Below are 18,222 nucleotides of genomic sequence, written 5' to 3'. Positions count from 1 at the left end.
TGCACGTGCACCCCGGAGAGATAGTCGAGCATCATGGGAGCGCCGGTTGTTGCGGCCTCTGCCCATGGCATGTCGGCTCACGAGAGCGATGCCAAGGGGTCTTCGAAGGGGCCTCATATCGTCGACCGAATCACCAAGAGCGGACGCAGGCTCTGGTACTGTTTGAAGGTCATCCAGCAGCCAGAGCGCGCCAGAGCATGTGGCTCGGGCCCAAAGTGTAAGTGGAGTCGAGTCTATCTGGGATGATGCTGTCTAACGATATCGCAGCGTCGGCCGATCGACGTCCCGTTGATCCGCCCCCGGTTGTGGAGTTGCGCATCTACGAGGGCCAAAGCTGGGAACTAGCCCAGGAGAAGGACGTCACGTTCCTGTACAACGCCAACTTCTTTCTCTATGCCACCCTCGAGCATGCACGTGTTATGGCACACGGCCGGGTGCAGACGCCCGCTGCCAATACGCCACCCGTCTTGACCGGTATGCCCGTATCTGGTATGGCATATCTGGACCGACCGCAGGAGGCAGGATATTTCCTGTTCCCGGATCTCTCTGTGAGACACGAGGGTCGCTATCGCCTGACCTTTAACCTTTACGAGGAGACCAAGGAGGACAAGGACAAGGATGCCGAGTCGTCGGAGCCAAAGCAGGCCTCGCATGCACTGAACCCGGCGACAGGTGGATCTTTTGATTTCCGTATGGAAGTGAAGTCGCAGGACTTTGTCGTCTACAGCGCCAAGAAGTTCCCCGGGTTGACGGAAAGCACAGCACTGAGCCGCGTGGTGGCAGAACAGGGCTGCCGTGTCCGGATTCGTCGTGATGTCCGGATGAGACGCCGCGACGTAAAGGGTGGTGGAGATTTCGACAATGGAGAAGACGAATATGCTCGGAGAGCTCGGAGGACCGCTACACCGGATACGCGACCCGACCCGTATAGAGCCCGGTCGTTGAGTGGTAGCGTGGAACGGACCCCGTACTCGGCCGATTCGCAGCGGAGGCCGTCGATTGCCGACTATCCGCCTCAGTTCGTAGCGCAAAACCCACCGCAGGGCGGTCATCTCCAATTCCTCGGTGGAAATTCCAGCTCGCAATATCCGTCTCAGCCGCAAAACTTTGCTCAGCCCCCCTCAGTCCCCGCCTCGCCCGTGTACCCCCCGAGTCAAGGAGCGTCGTATCCGTCGGCTTCGTCGTACCCTCCACCGCCGCCGCTGTCGTACACTGCCGAGCGGACGCCATCACAGTCGTATGCCCCGATCACGCCGATTACACCGTCTCCGCGTCGTGACAGCGTCCAGCACGAGTACCGAAGCTCGGTAGGAAGCGCAACACTCCCGCCCCTGAGTCTCCCTCCTTATTCCGCAAATCCACAACATATGCTTCCACAGAAACCCCAAGCCATACCTCTGCCTCCGTTGCAAATCGATGGAGCCCTTTTGAGCCGGCTGCCAATGCCGAGCCCAACGCTAAGTGGGCATCGTCCTGGGTCACTCAGCGGGTCGTCAAGTGCCAGCTTTTCGCGTCCTTCGCCTGCGCATTACGCAGGAACCAAGCGGGCTCACGATCAATCTTTCAGACAAGACGCCGAACCGCGTTACGACGGTGCTCGCGACCGTGGCTTATCTGAAGACATTGACGGAGCGCCGTTGGTGTACAAGCGTGCCGATGGACGACGGGCCGAGCGGGTGGGCGACGTGTAATTGCGAGGTGGCTGAGTCTTGGTGCTTGTATTGCTGGGTGTTGGGGAGTTGTGGTCTGCATTGAATCGACAGGGGATTCAGTTTCGACTCTGTGCTATTTATTTTCGAATCTGTTGTATATACGGAGAGGGCCGCTCAACCTCGAACCCGGTCACACTCTCAGACTCACTCGGCCTCGCGCTCATGGTTTGAGGCGGGTGCCGCCGAACCTTCTTTTGGACGACATCATTTCATTCTCGATATTTCCTTGGCGAGTTTACTACTATTACCGCTACTGCACGACGCGTTTCATTTTGTTGGAGGCAATACTTACCGAAAATACAATTCTGGCTGGACATATTAGGACAGACGAAAGAGCTCGGGAGGACTATGGGAGCAAACGCGAGTTGGTGGAAGGAACGATTTTAAGACACGCGATGCTGTACCAATGCCCTGGCTTCACAAGCCTTGATTTAAATAGCCATCATGTTCATATAGCTTGTGGAATGATGATGGATTGAGTTACGAATATTGTATTGCAAGCTCATTGGGTTTCGCCCGAGGACCTGTAATGGCGACCTTTCCCGGCTCTGGAGTTGACGGGTAAATGGGCGTCTCTCAGTGTCCAGGTAATAAAAGCGGGGCACAACCGTTGCATCTGGTTGCTGGGTCGCGTCGTGGGCAGCCCCCCACACGCGTACAGCACAGCGTTCCTGTTCGCAATCCAAACAAGACGGGAATTTTGGCACGCGCTCAACTCAGTCCATACCCCATTTTACTTCCTTTGGAAGACCTAACTGCATTGCGTATTACTATTTGGGATTTACGGCTCACGGTTTTCGATATTTCGGAGCACAAGATTACCTGGCAATTGGTAAACAGTAATCGTCCACGAAGCAGCCAAGGGCGCGACGCTGCACCTTTTCCCGACAAGACGAGTGGCGCATCGACGGCGACGATCTCGGTCCACCTTGGACTTGGGCAGTTTCGTCAGACCCAACACTACATGTGCCGGCTCAGCTCCTAGCGCATGCCACTAAGCAAAGCCAGCACCATGAAAGCAACAGTGCCGGTGCCATGGCCGGGCGGCGGCGGCGTCGTCGCGCAGAACCGGCATGACCAATACCAGTACCAACACCAATACCAATACCACCAGCAGTCCCAGCAGCAGCAGGCGGCGGCGGCGGCGGCTGCGCGCGCAGCCCACAGCCGCTTCGTCGAGGGCTCCATGAACGACCGCGTGTCGGCGGTGCCTCCGCCAGACTTCCTCGGCGACGCCGCCGCGTTTGAGCGACAGTTTTACCAACATACCAGCGACGCGCGCCCGCCGTTGCGCCGGCCGCTAAGCACCATCGGCCAGTCCGTGCCGCCGCGCAAAGGCAACTTCCTCACGCCGCTGTGGGACGGCGTGCGGGAGAAGCTGCACCTCACAAGATCCAAGTCGTCCAGCAGCATCCGCCGCGTGTCGGGCAAGGAAAACAAGGCCGCCCAAGCTCCCGCGCCACTGCCCCTCCAACAAGCGCACGGCAGGGACGAACCCCCAGCACCCGCCGCTCCGGGCGCGGCTCCTATATATCCGAGCCGAGAGGAAGTCATGGAGAGCTACAAGAGCCTGGTGGCCTCGGGCTTCTTTAAGGACCACGTCACCGTCGGCACGCGCCACCCTCTCAGGACGGGCAACAGCAACGGCGGCAGTGGCGGTCCCCCGGGCGCCGCCGCAACAGCGCTTCCTCCTCGGGGCGCCGCTTCGCGATCGTTCGCGCAGCACGTGGCGACAAACCAGCACAACTCTACGCCACTCGCCTTCTCGTCGGTCCCGTACGGCTCGACCAAGCAGCCCGGCCCGGGCGACGCGCCGTCGACGACACTGATGCCGCCGCCGCCGATCCCGTACGCGCGCGCGCGCGCACCCGCCGCCGCCGCCGAGATGCCGTCCCCGCAGCGCGGCACCAAGCGCGGCGTGCCCGTCGACGCCGCCACCGGCGAGGACGAGCCCGCCGACACGACGGCCCGCAAGCTCGTCAAGAAGCTGCGCCGGTCCGCGTCGCGCGTGTCGGCCGACCTGTCGACCGCATACAGCGGCAGCAATGCGGTATCGTCATCGTCGTCACGCCCGTCATCGTCGTCGCGCCCGTCGTCGTCGTCGCGCCCGTCGACGTCGTCCGACGCGCCCGCGCCCTCGTCGTCTGTGTTCCGCGGCGTCGCCCCTACTGCCCCTTCCGCGCCAGCGCCAGCGCTGGCCACGGCGTCGTCCTTCTACGCCCTCGACAACACCAACATCGAGGGCATCAGGCTAGTGCGCACCCCGACCAAGCTGACCAAGCCTAAGCCCGCCCGGCGGCATATTCTAGGCCTCGGCAGCCGGAGTCGACAGGCTAGCATAAGCCGCTCGCCGACCCGGCCACCTCCACCCATTCCGCCTTCGCAACAGACTTACGAGATCGCGACTGATGACGAGCTCGACATCGACGCCATGGTCATCGACTCACCCGAGCGCCCCCCACCAGTACTCCCAATCCCGCCAGCAGCAAGCTTCCACTACCCGCAGCGCCTGCGCACGCGCCACGACGCCCCGCCGCCCGAGCCGCTGTCCGTCGTCCCGGACCCCAACCGCGGCATCCCCGCCGTGCCGCAGATCCCCGCCGGGTTCTATTCTCGTCCTCGCCGCCGTCCCAGTGGCGGTGGTGCCCGCGTGCATCAGCAGGCTGTGGCGACTATTGCGGTCGCGCCGGGTAAGGCGAAGATGGTCATGGTTGGCGGGAATGGGCATGGGAATCGTGGTGGGAGTGGGAATCGTGACTCGGGGCTTGGCGAGGATGTTGAGAATGGGAATGGTTATCCGAGGCCGTGTTGGTAGCTGGTTCTTTTTTCTTCTCCTGGGTGGTTGGTTGGCTATGGGCTGGTTTTCGGTTTGGGCTTGTTTCGGTTCGGTGTTTTTTTCCCTTTTTCTCGGGAAGGAGACGGACGAACTGGCGGACCGAGATGATGATATGATATGATATGTTGTTACGGTTATGGTTACGGCCACGGCCACGGCTATGGTTATGGTTATGGCTATGGCTATGGTTACGTACGGTTATGGCTGCTGCTATGGGTTATATGACTGACTGGCGACGAAAAGGAGCATGTGGGTGAGATGAGCATAATGAGCATGAGCACGAGGGCGAGGAATCTATGATAGGGATGTATTATCTTGTGTGGTCCTCTCATGTCTACGTATTTATGAGGCTTTGGGCTTGGGGCTGGGGGTGCCATCCCAACCTGCCCTGCTTGGTGTCCGAGTATATATTTACATGTGTATGTGTTTTGTATATATGGTATGAGATAGCCGCTGGGCTAGGAGGCCTTTTCATGTCCGGGGTTTCGATGATGGCCAGCCATCTCTGACGAGGTGACATGGCTATATAGACATACATACGGCTTAGTGTCTTTTCTATTCACCCTATTTCATTTGATTTATGAGTGGCGGGTGCTAGGTGTGGCGGACACGAAAACGAAGGCCACAATCTAGGCTTGGTGTTGGGTATTTCTGGCCAGGCCGGTCATGAAGATTCAGATCTCAATGTGTGTGTGTATTGAGCTCGGTTTTCTTCGTGTCACTGTCAGACATGGATGGACTAGAGTCGGCATTGGAGACAGGTATGAGTGTGGTTGTGTATGGATGTATCAAACGAATATTTCGAACGGCTATTGCTCTTCTTCTCCTCTTCTTCTTCTTCTTTTTGCTCTCTCTCCGGCTGCAGGGATCCCAGGAAAGGGGCGGGCGATGCTGCCGTGGAAAGTGCACAACGCCCCCCTGACGGCTTGCAGTGTATATGGCAGAGATTTTGACGAAGCGTGTGGCAGGAAGGTACATACAGGACAACGCTGGGAATTGTATACGTGTGTTTGACCGTCGGGTCGTTTTGTCTGGATAAGCAAATCTCTTCTTTGGCGTAGGTACAGTTTCGCTACGAGGTGAAACGGAAGCAGAACCGCCCATACTGTCAGACGACGGACCCAGAATGTTGGCATGCGCCACACCACTTGGCATGGCCGGCACACGGTTTGCGAGGACCGGGTCACGTATTGTATGTGCCACCCCCTAGCTCATCATCACCACGACACTAGCTCTCAGCAACCACAGGATAACTTCAGCGATCCCGGTTCTTTTATGAATTGACCGCGGTTCACGATATAAATCGAGTACTAATCGTAATCGGCAGTCCCGATTCTTATTTAATCGACTCTCCCGATAGGAATCGACTTGTCCCGATTAGTTTCCTAATCGGCTGACAGCTCTTGGCAGCAATCAACTGCCCTGACCAGAGAGGAGTAGACTACACCAAGCAACATACACAATGGTAACCACAACAGAACACGAGTACACATCAAAAGATTTCTTCATTAGTCTCGTAGATTGATTAGTACCTAGTCTGTAGTATTAGGTAGCAACTCCACACATAAACATTCTTAGGGGTCCCTCTCACACACCACACACACACACTACAGTAAATCCCCCCTCCCTTTCTTTACCAATTAATTCCACCACTCACTCGGATTCAAACACCATAGACTATAGACCGTAGACCAAATATCAAACACCTAAAAGCGAACGTGGGGGGTATCTCCGACAACACAAAAAGCCAAAACGGAACAGCGGGTATAGTCGAGATGATGCGCGTCTGGAAGGTGCCGTATCTTAATTATTTATTCATTATCCCAGCTTCGTCTTCGTTCGTTGATTATTCCGTTACCGCTGTGGGTATATATAATATATTAAGCATGCCAGCTAAGCTCAGGCATACTCGTGGGCTCTCACGCGGTTCGGCGGAAAGGAGGCCTAGACAGCGGCGACAGGCGCGGGAGCAGCAGGCGCGGCGGCGGGAGCGGCGGCGACGGGGTGCTTCTCGGGGAAGGTGCCGGGGGTGGCGTGGACACGCCCGTACTGGGTGAAGGCGATGTTGAGGCTGCTGTAGTCCCACTTGGCCGACAGGAAGACGACGGAGAAGGCGAGGACGGGAATCATGAGCAGGTCGAGCACGCCGAAAAAGACGAAGCCGCCCACGACGCCGATGCGGTTGCCGCCGTCGCTGAGCCCGTACGCGATTGGGTACAGCAGCCACAGCAGGTTGAGCCAGGCGGTCAGCCCCGTGTAGTGACCGGCGACGCCGACGCGGGCGGCCGAGCGGCGGCCTAGGAGCAGCGTGTTGACGGCTAGAAACAAATAGGCTACGGTGCCGAAGGCGAAGAAGCCCCACTTGTAGTTGGTGGTGGTGTAGGCGCCGACGAGGTACGACAGCACCCAGATCCACGACAGGAAGACGTTGAAGACGATGCTGGCCCAGGAGACGCCCGACAGCACGCCGAGGGCGATGACGGCGGCCGGGAAGCTGACGACCCAGTAGATGTACTTGGCGAAGAAGATCTGGCGGAGCAGGCCGTGGCTGGCGACGCTGTTGGCCTGCGGGATGAGCGACCAGCCCAGGTCCGACGCCATGGCGAAATAGGCGATGGAGCCGACAAAGGTGGTGATGATGAAGATGAAGTGGAAGAAGCGCTCGCCGGCTCTAGCCTTCAGAGTCAAGCCGTACAGAGTGAGCTGCCTCTCGTGTTAGCATGCGGGTCCGGATGGACGGGTGCCGGGGCGGGCAAACTCACAAAGGAGACGATGAACAGGGCAGTGACGGTCCATAGCCAGTCGGAGCCGTTGACGTTGAGGAACTGGTCTCCGGCGGGAGGGTTGATGTCCAACGCATCGTTCTCCCGGGTGGAGATGGAGATGACGGCCATTGCGGGTAGCTTTGGCTAGACCTAGGGGTAGGTAGGGGGTTGTTCCGTGCGTGGCTGGTAGAAAGGCAGGCGTAGTACGGGACGACTGTGTTGATGCTGGTGAGAGAGTTCGGGCCAGAGACTGACGAGCAGAGGCGTCTTATATCCCGACCGACAGGGACTCGTCGCGTCATGGATGCCATTGCCATATGGGGACGGTCGCGTACCTATCGGACGGCGTAGTAAGGGCACAGTCGGTTCTGGGGAGGGGAAACTTCTCGAACGCCGAGTCCTCCGAGGGGGCGTTGGTATCCAAAGCATGCCATGCCATCGCAGATCGGGTAACAAGGACTCACTCCGAGGGCATGCAAGACGCCGGAACAAGGAGACGCTGGTCACTAACAGCCTCTGCTATCATTGGTCAACCCGCAGTCTGAGGGAGAAGCTGGCCACTCAGCTCGGCTCCCGTGAAAGCCTCTCTTGGCCATGTCCCTCTTCAACCGTCACACGACCTTCTGCTCCTCTTTTCGAGACCTATATCGAGCTATGGTTCTGCTTCCTCATCATGGCCGGCCTGCTGTTGGTCAACACGACGTATCTGTATTATCTGCCATGCCGGAACCATGCCCGCACAAAGCCGAACGAGCCCATGCATTGTATCTAGCCACCCTCGGCTAGCCTTGCCAGCCTCGTGGGAGGAATGGATGGGTTATGTCATTTCTGTCCCTCGCCGCCCGGGGCCGTATCCGGACCTCACCTCCACACTTCTCACCTAATAGGTGCCACAAAGGAATAAATGCATGATGAGTGAGAAGACCAAAAGAAAAAAAACAAGGAAAACTACCGAGCAGGAGGCAAGAGGCAAGGGGTGTGGGCAGATGGCGATAATTCCTCGGATGGGTTATTTCTCAGCAACGCCAAACATGGCAGCTGTTGTCTGATCTGATTTGATATGATGTGATGTGGATGGCGAATGGGATCGGTGATTGATCGCAGAAAACATATACATCCAGACACAACCCTAAAAAGGTTGAACAAACACACACACACACACACAAGCACCCCCGGAATCTTCGGATGGAAAGCTATTGTGCATGCGGTAGGTAGGTATGGGGTAATGCATCCATGGACAGATGGCATATCGCATGGTGGGGAGAGAGTCAGGAACAATAAAAAACCCTCTGACCCCTCAAAAATAAAAAGGGCACATGATTTGCTTACGCGATGGGCGCTGGGCGTTGGGAACTCCGAGACGGCGAAGAGAAACACTCTGCCAACAGAGAACAAGTAAGCAAGCAAGCAGACAGGCAGACAGATCGAAAACCGGCCGTCACATGATGGCCGGGCCCCAGTCAACCTCACAGACTCACTCTCACTATTCGCGGTTTTCTGCAATCGGGATAGAACCACACAAATTGATGGATGGGATGGGGCCACACCGTGCGCCGAAAGGCGACCACCATTGGCTTTTTCCTTCGCGGGCGGGAGAGCGAGTGAGCGAGCAAGCGAATGATACACAGTAGTACCTCAGAATGGATTTGGGAATGATGGCGTATCCCTTTCGCGCCGCTTCCCTCAGGTGTGTCTGTCTTCGTCTTCTGTCTCGTAACAGCTACCCTACAGTACCTCACTCACCTCACCGAGGTTACCTTACATAGAGGTAGCACTTGCTTGATGCCGGCACTTGCTCGAGAGTGTCCCCTCTGGGGTCCAAATCGGGTAGGAACGCCTGCTCGAGGCTGCGGCTTTGCGCATTGCATACATGCATCTTCAATACAGTAGTGGTATAAAAACCGAGTAGACGAGTAGTAACAAGCGCCAGCAGCCGTGGTCTGTTTCACTTGGCACTTTTTTGGCTGGCTTACAACTAACTGTGCAGGACGCTGTACTGTGTAAGCATGTCGTCGGACGGTTCGGGGGAGCTGCTATGTGACGCCATTGACTTTGAGAGGTCATGCCACCCACCCCGCCAGAGCTTTTGGTGCCAATTGGCTGGTCACTCTCCACAGAAAAAAGGCGGCCAGCAACCCCAGCGGCTCTGTCGCTCTCCCGCTAGCCAGTCCCGCAGCAGCTCCGCCCTCCCCCCCGCAAGCCGGCAGCCGTGAAACAGCTGACAATGGAACCGACAAGGGGGTGGAAAGAGGAAATGCAAATGGAATTAACGACGCCTCGCCGCCTCAACGACACCTTCTTTACTCTCCAGTTGGAGCATCATTAGGTATAGGGTTAAAGTCATAGCACGCTCTAGTGTAAGAAACAAACCCCTTGCGCCCTTTTGACAGGCGTGCATGTAATTAATTATAGGCATAAACTAGGTAACCTAAGTCATGATTTCACCTATACATATTTCCAAAACCTTCTGAGGAATGACCCGATTCCCGAGTAGGTCTGTGTAGCAAGGCCAGAAGACAACTACCTTACCTTACCTACCTACCCATGCACTTGGGTAGGTAAGGTAGGGTTATGCCATTCGCCAATTAGCTGCCATTCCAGACCGCACCTGTCCGTCACTTTCCTTCAAAAAAGGTGCAGTAAGCGACGTGCTCGCTCACCCACACACGCGCTCTCACCTCATCATCTCTTCCCCAGACTCCCAGACTCCGCGCCTTCCGCGGCGCGGGTCTGGGTCGACCGGCCGGGCCCCCGAGACACGGGAGACACCCTCCCATCCTCCCCTCCCAACCTCCTCTTCCCCCCGGATGCATTTGCCACATGGGGGGCTTTTTTGGTACCTTAGTAGTGTGTAGACGGCAATGCTATGCCATGTCCATTTATTAGATACCACGCCTTTCTCAACGCCGAAAAAACCCGCCAGTCCATGACTCAGCCGCGGATATCCGACTCGGCCCTGGCTTGTTTGTTCCCTTTTCCCTGCCGTCCCTCTGGGCAGGGCGAGGATGGCCAATTGCCTCCTACTACTGTACAGCACATCCTTCGTAATAGCTATGCGTATGTATGTATGTAGCATGCGTACATATTAACCCGTGCCAGTTACGGCTCCAAACTGCCACTTCCAAGCCCTTTCTTTGCTCGCTCCGCTGCTTATGCTCGTAAATGCGACGATTACGTTATGTGTGCCCCCTCGACACGTGCTTGCTCTGACATGAAAAACGTGCTATGTTAAAAGAATGTCCTAGCCAAAAAAAAAAAACAGAAAATCACCATCGCCTTCCTCTTGCCAAGCTCTCGGCACTCCGTCCAGCAGGGCACGCGCATGTGTCAGCTAGCCCAGCTAAGAACCCCAGGTTTATACGCCGTCAACGCTGCAGACCCTAGATTAGTCAAACTTCTAGACTCAGCTGCTATGGTTCTTGATTTGCCAGATGGCCGTCTTGGCACGCTCACGGACGTCGAGGTCGCTGTCCGTCCGCTCTAGCCTCTCGAGCTTGCTCAGGAAGCCGAGATTTTTTATCTCCAGGGCCCGCTGACCGCACGCCTCCATGTCCGTCTTGTCGTCCTGACAGCTAAGATTCCCAAATAAGTGGCAGAGCGCTTTCCGCACGCCGATATCCTTGTGGTCGATATGGGTGCCCAGCAAATTGAGGAGCTCCGTCTGCGCTATTACTAGCTGCCGGTGTCGTGGGTGGCTCGAGCTGATGTGTACGAGGATGTAGATGGCCGCTTCCATGATCTTGGATTGCGGATAGAGCACCCGAGACTCGCCAATGCGGCTGCCGCCCCCCGCAGCAGCCGCCGCCCGCCGTGTGAGCGGGTGGAGCACCCTCCTCGTCTTCAGTTTCGACGCCAGGATATCAAAGAGCCGGACGCCGAGCTCGCTCAGTACGTAGTCCACCATCTCGGGCAATCTCAAACTCGGCAGCCCCATGAGATTCCGGATAAAGTTCAGCCCTTGCTCTTGAATAAGAAGGTCATCGTTCCGCGCCTTGCGCGTGGGATTCAATTCCGTCTCGCGAAGCATTGCCAGCTTCATTTCCACTCGCCGTAATCGTGGCGATGGATTCCGAAGTGCCGGGAATCGACCAGAAATGCTGTCTCTGTAGATTCCTGGCCAAACACAAGACCGACTGTCATGCCCGTACGACGCATCGGTATCCATGTCCTCGTCGTCGTCATCGTCAATATCTAGACTCCCGCTCCCTCGCTCGAGCCTTAGACGCGCGTGTAGAGCCTCGTCTTCCGTATCGTCGCGTATCAGCTGGACAAGCCAGCCGGCTTCAAGTTCTTCCAGCGCTAGCTTCCTCAGATCCTCGTCGGCTCCGTCCACCAGGTGCTTCAAAGCCCACACTGCGTTCAGTCTTATTCCGGGATTCAACGAGTGGGCCTGCTCACAGAGCACCTTGAGGATACCCGCTTCAAAGAGTGGCTGCGAGAGTCAGCGTCTATCAACGAGAGAAGTCGAAATGAGAACGAATACGTACTGTCCGCATAGGGCTGCTGTTCGTCACCAGGTTGCAGACGACGCTGCCAGCTGCGGTTTGGACCTCCGCATCGGGATGCCTCAGAAGCCTAAAGATTGGCATTGCGACATCATGGTCGTCGAGCGCTGTCCGAAGGTTGCTGACCGATCGGCTCAGCGTCCGGATCGCATGGCACGCCGCGATGATGACCGAGTTGAGATTTGTCCCATAGGGCGAGCTTCCACCTGACGAAATGTCCATGCCTTCGTCTGCGCTACCGGACTTTGTCTTTTCTTTCGCGATATTGGGCTTGCCAGGCGACTGGGAAAGTGACTCGACTATGAACGGCACCACGTCTTGCTCGACAATAGCTTTCCGATATTCCTCTTTCGACGTGCCCAGAGCAGTGAGGAGCTTCAGGCTGCCCTCTCTTATCCTGATCTTGTGGGCGTTTATTGGGAGCTTGCCTGGGAGCCCAACCCGGTTAGTTGACAAGCCCTCGCCGCTCTCGACACCACGATCCGGATTCGGCGACCAAGGCCTCGGAGCGGTCTGAGCTGGTAGAGGCTCATACGAGTCTTTGAGTAGCTGGCAGGCCATCTTAACAGCGCCGCAGCTATAGGCGGCCTCCTGAAGCACATTGCTGTCCCCAATGAGTCGCGCTAGGACGCCTGGAGTCCGCTCCGAGACGACCCAATCCGCAGCCACGTCGGGCTCGAGGAAGGTGGAAAGCTGTGCAGCAGCCACGCTATCTTTGTCGTAGTCCTTCATTAGCTGGCAGAGGATTGGAACGATGAGATGACCAAGCACGGCCTCCCTTTCGGGGCTGGCAAGCCCGGATTTGTATAACGACGTAAGCACAGAGGCCGCCATGACTCTGTCGAGCCCGCTAGACCACCTGGCGAAGTTTATGAGCCACGGTATGAGAGGACTCTCCGGATCCTCAGCCTCGGGGTCGCTGCCGGGGTTAGAAGGGTCGAACCGACCAGAGTCCCAAGCCGAGAATTTGCTACCAGTCGACCGGCCATTAGAAGCTAGGTTCTCCCGAGATAGGCTGAAGCCCAACGGGGGAAAGTGGGCGAACTGTGACGACAAAGACCTGGATTGCATAATAGGCACAATCGGCAGCAGGTAGTCGGCAGCGCCGGGGCTTCGGGCACGAGGGCTGCTGAGTCCGCTCATCTCGAGACTGTTCCACGCAGCCTTAGTCTCCTTCGCCGACGGCGAGAACTCGGCGGCGGGGAACACCGCCATGATGGCCGGTGAAGAGATAAGCATGCAGGCCCGGAAGCGGGAGCCTTCTATGATGCACGATATGGCTTCTAGAACCAGAGCCAAGCTCGCCCCTCGAGGTGCAGCAGCCGGTATCATGTCGGCGAGGCCATCGGCCTGGCCTATGATCTCGGCCCCCGGGATGACTTCCCCACGTGCCACAACGAAGCTGGCCAGCACGGTGGCAAGAGCGTCCAGAATGCCGGCATTGGCCAACAGGTTCTGGTGACGCGTGTCCCTGCACAACCGGCTGATCAGGCTTGCGACCAGACATTTCTGCTCTTGCACTACCACGTCGGTCGACTCCGAGTCCAAGATGGCGCACAAGACGTCGAGGTAACGAGACACGAACAAGGCTTCCGACAGCGCGCCTGAATCATCCAAACCCGGCGAGGCAAGGCGGGTCGCATCGGCGATGTTGGTCAGGGCGCGCAGAGCGTTCAGGGTGACCAGCGGCGGGTTCTCGAGGGGGGAGAGGTTCTGTAGGATTACAGGCACGGCGTTGGCAGCATAGATAGGTCCCAGAAATGCAGGGCCGCCTGGGAGTAATGTCAATATTGAGCTCCACCCTGCGAGGGCTTCAATCTCACTTTGGATGGAAATGTCTGTCAGCGAACTTACCACTTGCGAAGCTGGCAATGAGCTGTAGGCACAGCAGCCGGACGAGTTCATTATCTGCTAAGCCCCTCGGCAGCCCGGGCCCGGGGTGAGTGGGCGACTCCTTGCCGTTCAGGCTCACCGGGGAGTGGCTGGCCTGCAGTATTTTGACGAGGGGTTCTAAAATGCCATATTCCACCCACTTCTCCTTGCGCTGGGCGTGGCCGACTGTGTCGTCTTTCAGGCCGCGAAGGGCGGCAGCCTGATCCGAATAGCTTCTCGCTCCTCTGATCTGCGCGAAACCAGGCGGCGTCTGTATGCGGGCCATGGCAACGATGCACCGGCACACCGGCACACCGGCACACAGGCACACGGGCCCAGTAGTCGGGAGGGCCCGGTCTTGTCTTGCAGTCGCTCGACGACACCGAACGAGCGTCGCTGCCGCTGTCGCCTAGTTTGGAGAACGGTGGTACCCAACGCTTCCCCCGGCTGGCCGCGTGCGGTTCACTCTGTTGCAGGTTGCGCGGGCGCTGTGTCGAGATGTGGAAAGAAAACGGACGACGTCGCCTACAGGCCCTGAAATGGATGCAGATGCCGAAGGGACCTCGGGAGCAATTGATACGCGACTAGGTTCCCGGGGTGGAAGGAGAGCGGGAAGGGGCACTCGGGGCTGTACTAGTTGGTGTGCTAGCGTGCTAGCAGCAGTCGATAGAGCAGCGATAAAAAAGAGATCGCACGCTGGGCAGAGGTAGAAGATTACGTTGCAATTATTCGCCGATGGATGATTGATGCGAGGTGGCTTCGACACTTTGTCGCATCGTCATTCTAGCCGTGAAGCTTGGTGGCAGGCATGGGATTGCAGTCCCCAGCACCAGCGGGCTAGGAAGGCTTGGCCTTGTCGATTCGTGAACCCGCCGAGCCCCACCGGGTCCCTAGAGTAGACATGCAGCCAATCAGACAGCACGAGAAGGATAGGATCAGCTGTCAGGTCAGCGAGGGCCCCGGACGCCGCCTAAAAACCATGCGTATACTTAAGACAGAACCTTGAAGGTTTTATTACCAGCCTCCACTGTCTGCACAGTACATGCCCCCCTTATTCAACAGACCTAGGCTACAAATGGGGAAGAGCGTTACAGCCCCTGAAACGTCGAAAGTAAACAAACGCTCTTTGTCCCAAATCTGCTCATGGTTCTGCAGTGTAAACGCCCTCCGCACCATGACCGACATTCCTGCTATGATTTAATATAGTGAAAGCTCACTCTTCAAGGGAAATAAACAGCTATAATCCAATCCTATAAATTTTAGTTTGATATCCGTACTTTGATAGCGTAGACCGGAGGCCATGGGTTTGTAGGGGGAGAAGAGGTCTAGGGCTCTGAGATCATATATTAGGAACTGTCATATCCCTCAGAGGGAAAAAATTAAGGCGAGCCTCAAGGTTATTAGGTTCTTCATGTTTTGGAAGGTTTCACACCAATAAACAATGGGGGATTATATCGTAAACTAATGCCGATAGTAAAGAATGAACAGTATTTGATATCAATTCGTGTTCAATCTGCTCCCTAGTGCCAAGGCCTAGCTCATTCCAACAGATAGCACAAATGAAAAATGGAGGAACCAGACTGTACTCGCCAGGCGGTTGGCGTACCAAGTCGTTTTGTTCACTGGACATGGCTTGTCTATTCTCCATTCTCAAACCACCTCGTTGAGGCTCCGTCTGCGTAGCCCACGGATCAGGGTACCAGCCGTCCGGCCATGACTGGGCATCCCCTGTCGGCAACGCTCCCCCGTCATAGCTTGAGCTGCTAGACACCGCGGTTGCTGTGGTGTAATTGTATTTGGGGGAGGGGCATAGGCCGGCAGCAGCCTCTCTCTGAACATGGCGATTTCTGGGACTCGCACTTGCTCCCTTGTTCTTTCGAACCAGTCTTGGAAATTTGTAGGTTTTATCCTTTTTGACCAGCAGAAAGCGCCGTTCATTCCTATGCGAGTTCTCGGTGCACAAGCTTGATATTATGCTCGTGATAAACGAGATGGCCGTTGTCATTTCCAGTCAGTAGGATCTTGAAATGAGGATGAGAATTGGTTTCCTCAACAAGGGAACTGTAATAATAAAAATATTAGTTTACACTCAGGTACCGTCGTCGCCTTGGCAGTTTCCGGGTTTGGACTTCCGGTGCGAAGTTGGGAAAAGTGTCATTCTGTCGTCAAAGTCACCCAAGGTAGGTACGGATACCTAAGGTAGCAGGACCGTACTTGAGATTCTAGCTCGTGCCTTAAGTAATAAACCAAAGCGGTTCAAGTTCCTTCTCTATATTCGATAATAGCGTTTGCCATAAAGAATGTGGGGTACCGCATCGAGCGCGTTACTATGTACTGTAGCATCAATTCATGATTACATTATCCGTACCTACATATAATCCCATCCTTATTTGTTTCGTCACTTTCATTGAAAATAAAAATATCGAAAACCTGTAATACTAGCTTCTACTACCCGGACTCGGGGCGCTCACCACAGGCGCCAGAAACGGGGGGGGGGGGGGCGGCTAACAATAGTTGGCTTTTGTGAGACGGTGCGGGTCGGCTAGGCTTGACCGCTCACAGTAAAAGCGCTGCGCGCGCAAGGCCCGCCACACTGTATCGGATGCCCATCGATGCACACAAAGACTCGTCTTGGACCATTCGTCACTCAACAATTCGTGAATTTTTCGGAAAGATTTAGCACCTAGTCGCCAGGGCTAGAAGGTATTAACGGTGTCCCAGGCCCATAATTGCCTGTGGACGCGCAGCCACCCAAAACGCTGCCAGTTGCGACAACGGCATCAGTCGTCTGGCTGCTATTCATCAGTCCTTTGGTTCACGTCTCGCGCTGCCTCTGCCTGCGCACCGCCGCTGTTCTCTTTAGTATACGCGCGTACCAAAATGACATAGTCTCAAGAGTCCCGACTATGAAGACCTGCGTTTCCTCTCTCTCCAGGGCGTTGGCGTTTAAACGGAAGATGTCGAAAAATACCGGCTGGGGTGGTACTAACCTGTTCACTTGGACGACATGTACGACGGCGGACAGTAAAAGATTTTGCACAGACTCGGTGCTGGCGGGTTCTCCACGGTTTGGCTTACGCGAGACGGACATGAGAAGAAGTAGGTGGCGCTGAAAATTGTTGCCACACTCAACCCTTAGTTGGCGAGAAATCCCTTTAACGCTTCACCTTTGAAGGACCAAATGGTCACCATCTATGTCTAGTTCTACCCGTTCTTGGCCCGTCCGCGTCTGACCTATGTTATGGGTTCACTATTCGACTTAGACCTTGGCTCACCCGGAAGGCTGGCCATGAAGCCACGAAAGCCGTCGCTGATCTCCACTCCCAAGGCCTGTGCCATGGAGGTTAGTGATCCCATGTCAACATCTCTACGAAAACTTGCTAATCGAATATTAGACGTGACAACTAGCAACATTTTCTTTGGCTTGTCGGGTTTCGACAGTTTGGATGAAGCCGACATCTACAACTTGTTCGAGCCGCCTGTGACGGGAGAGCTTGAGACCGAGGCCGGCGATATACCTGGCCCAGAAGCGCCGCGGTATGTTGTGAAAACCTTCAATTTCCTCTCCTCGACGACCAGAAATTCTATTACCGACCAGATCAAACTCGTCGACTTCGACCAGTGTTTCCTGGCTTCTTCGCCGCCCCAGAAAATGCTGGGCACGCCACTTGAGTTTCTGGCACCCGAGTTTGCAGCTGGCTTACCGGCTAGTCCAGCAAGCGATGTATGGGCTCTCGGCTACTGCTTCTTTCGGCTCAGGTCGGGGCAAGGCCCTTTCGATAACCCTTACCAAGCCACGTGTCGGAGCTAATGAAGTATATCGTTCAGACCCTGGGGGACATGCCCCAAGACTGGGAGGAAATCCTTTGGGACGACGATGGACAGCCGACAAAGGATTCTAGTAAAGGAGAGTCGCTTGAGAAGTTGGAGGGCAAGCGACCTCTGAAGAATCTGGTTTATCAGATATGGGATGAGCCCGATGGCCGTGTCGTCCAGACTGGCACGCCTAGGGGGAAGAACGGGGACTGCGACAAGTACGAGGAGGAAAGAAGGAAACCGTTTCCCCCTTGTTTCTCGGACATGGTGTGGAAGCCTACGGCTGTGCAGGTGAATAATGTCTACCTAAAGGGCTTTAATAGGGAATGGAAGCCGTTGTTGGAGGCAATGCCCAAGATCCCAGAGCATGAAGCCGACCTGCTCTTCGACCTCTTGTCAAAGATCTTTGTCTACGATCCGGAAAAACGGCCCACTGCACAGGAGGTGCTCAGTCACCCGTGGTTCCATATTGACGGGCGTTGATACATATATTTAAACAGGGCATCAGCGTTGGGCCAAAGGTTTTTTGGCCATTGGACGAGGGCCGATAGCCCCTTGTACTAAGCTAGGTAGCTGCTAAAATCTCTAGAAACTCGTGAGTTGCACTTTTGTATTTGCAAGTTGTAAAAACACCAACCCCAGCAGACTCTTTCCAGTTGGCAGTGGAGGCGTGTTGCATCTCCTGAGTACCAGGCTGCGTACTCCGTTGTGATGGG

The 18,222-nt window shown here is 56.0% G+C and overlaps 5 protein-coding genes across 5 annotated transcripts; 3 read left to right on the top strand and 2 right to left on the bottom strand.

Moving 5' to 3' along the window:
- Positions 1-33: 33 nt before the first annotated feature.
- On the top strand, positions 34-1,691 carry B0T26DRAFT_656996 (velvet factor-domain-containing protein; the record flags this gene model as incomplete). The annotated part of the gene is made up of 2 exons (XM_060438748.1): positions 34-217; positions 268-1,691. 2 exons carry the CDS (start codon positions 34-36, stop codon positions 1,689-1,691), a joined length of 1,608 nt encoding a protein of 535 aa, XP_060291911.1.
- Positions 1,692-2,346: 655 nt separating this feature from the next.
- B0T26DRAFT_790271 (uncharacterized protein) lies at positions 2,347-4,686 on the top strand. Its single transcript, XM_060446845.1, has one exon. The coding sequence runs from the start codon at positions 2,701-2,703 to the stop codon at positions 4,525-4,527; it is 1,827 nt and encodes a 608-aa protein (XP_060291910.1). The 5' UTR covers positions 2,347-2,700; the 3' UTR covers positions 4,528-4,686.
- A 1,806-nt stretch (positions 4,687-6,492) lies between these two features.
- On the bottom strand, positions 6,493-7,442 carry B0T26DRAFT_756267 (uncharacterized protein; the record flags this gene model as incomplete). Its single annotated transcript, XM_060446070.1, has 2 exons — positions 6,493-7,251; positions 7,311-7,442. 2 exons carry the CDS (start codon positions 7,440-7,442, stop codon positions 6,493-6,495), a joined length of 891 nt encoding a protein of 296 aa, XP_060291909.1.
- A 2,983-nt stretch (positions 7,443-10,425) lies between these two features.
- On the bottom strand, positions 10,426-14,340 carry B0T26DRAFT_474980 (armadillo repeat protein). Its single transcript, XM_060435230.1, has 3 exons — positions 13,673-14,340; positions 11,801-13,590; positions 10,426-11,745 (listed from the first exon to the last, which is right to left on the bottom strand). The coding sequence occupies exons 1-3, from the start codon at positions 13,974-13,976 to the stop codon at positions 10,717-10,719; spliced, it is 3,123 nt and encodes a 1,040-aa protein (XP_060291908.1). The 5' UTR covers positions 13,977-14,340; the 3' UTR covers positions 10,426-10,716.
- Positions 14,341-16,177: 1,837 nt separating this feature from the next.
- B0T26DRAFT_806505 (kinase-like domain-containing protein) lies at positions 16,178-17,989 on the top strand (the record flags this gene model as incomplete). The annotated part of the gene is made up of 5 exons (XM_060447190.1): positions 16,178-16,789; positions 16,866-17,033; positions 17,086-17,227; positions 17,270-17,414; positions 17,498-17,989. The coding sequence occupies exons 1-5, from the start codon at positions 16,597-16,599 to the stop codon at positions 17,987-17,989; spliced, it is 1,140 nt and encodes a 379-aa protein (XP_060291907.1). The 5' UTR covers positions 16,178-16,596.
- Between the last annotated feature and the right edge of the window lie 233 nt (positions 17,990-18,222).

Source organism: Lasiosphaeria miniovina (assembly GCF_030549165.1).
Source record: "Lasiosphaeria miniovina strain SMH2392-1A chromosome Unknown B0T26scaffold_7, whole genome shotgun sequence".
NCBI lineage: Eukaryota > Fungi > Ascomycota > Sordariomycetes > Sordariales > Lasiosphaeriaceae > Lasiosphaeria > Lasiosphaeria miniovina.
Note: the sequence above shows the minus strand (reverse complement) of the source record. Positions and strands in the feature narration are given on the sequence as shown.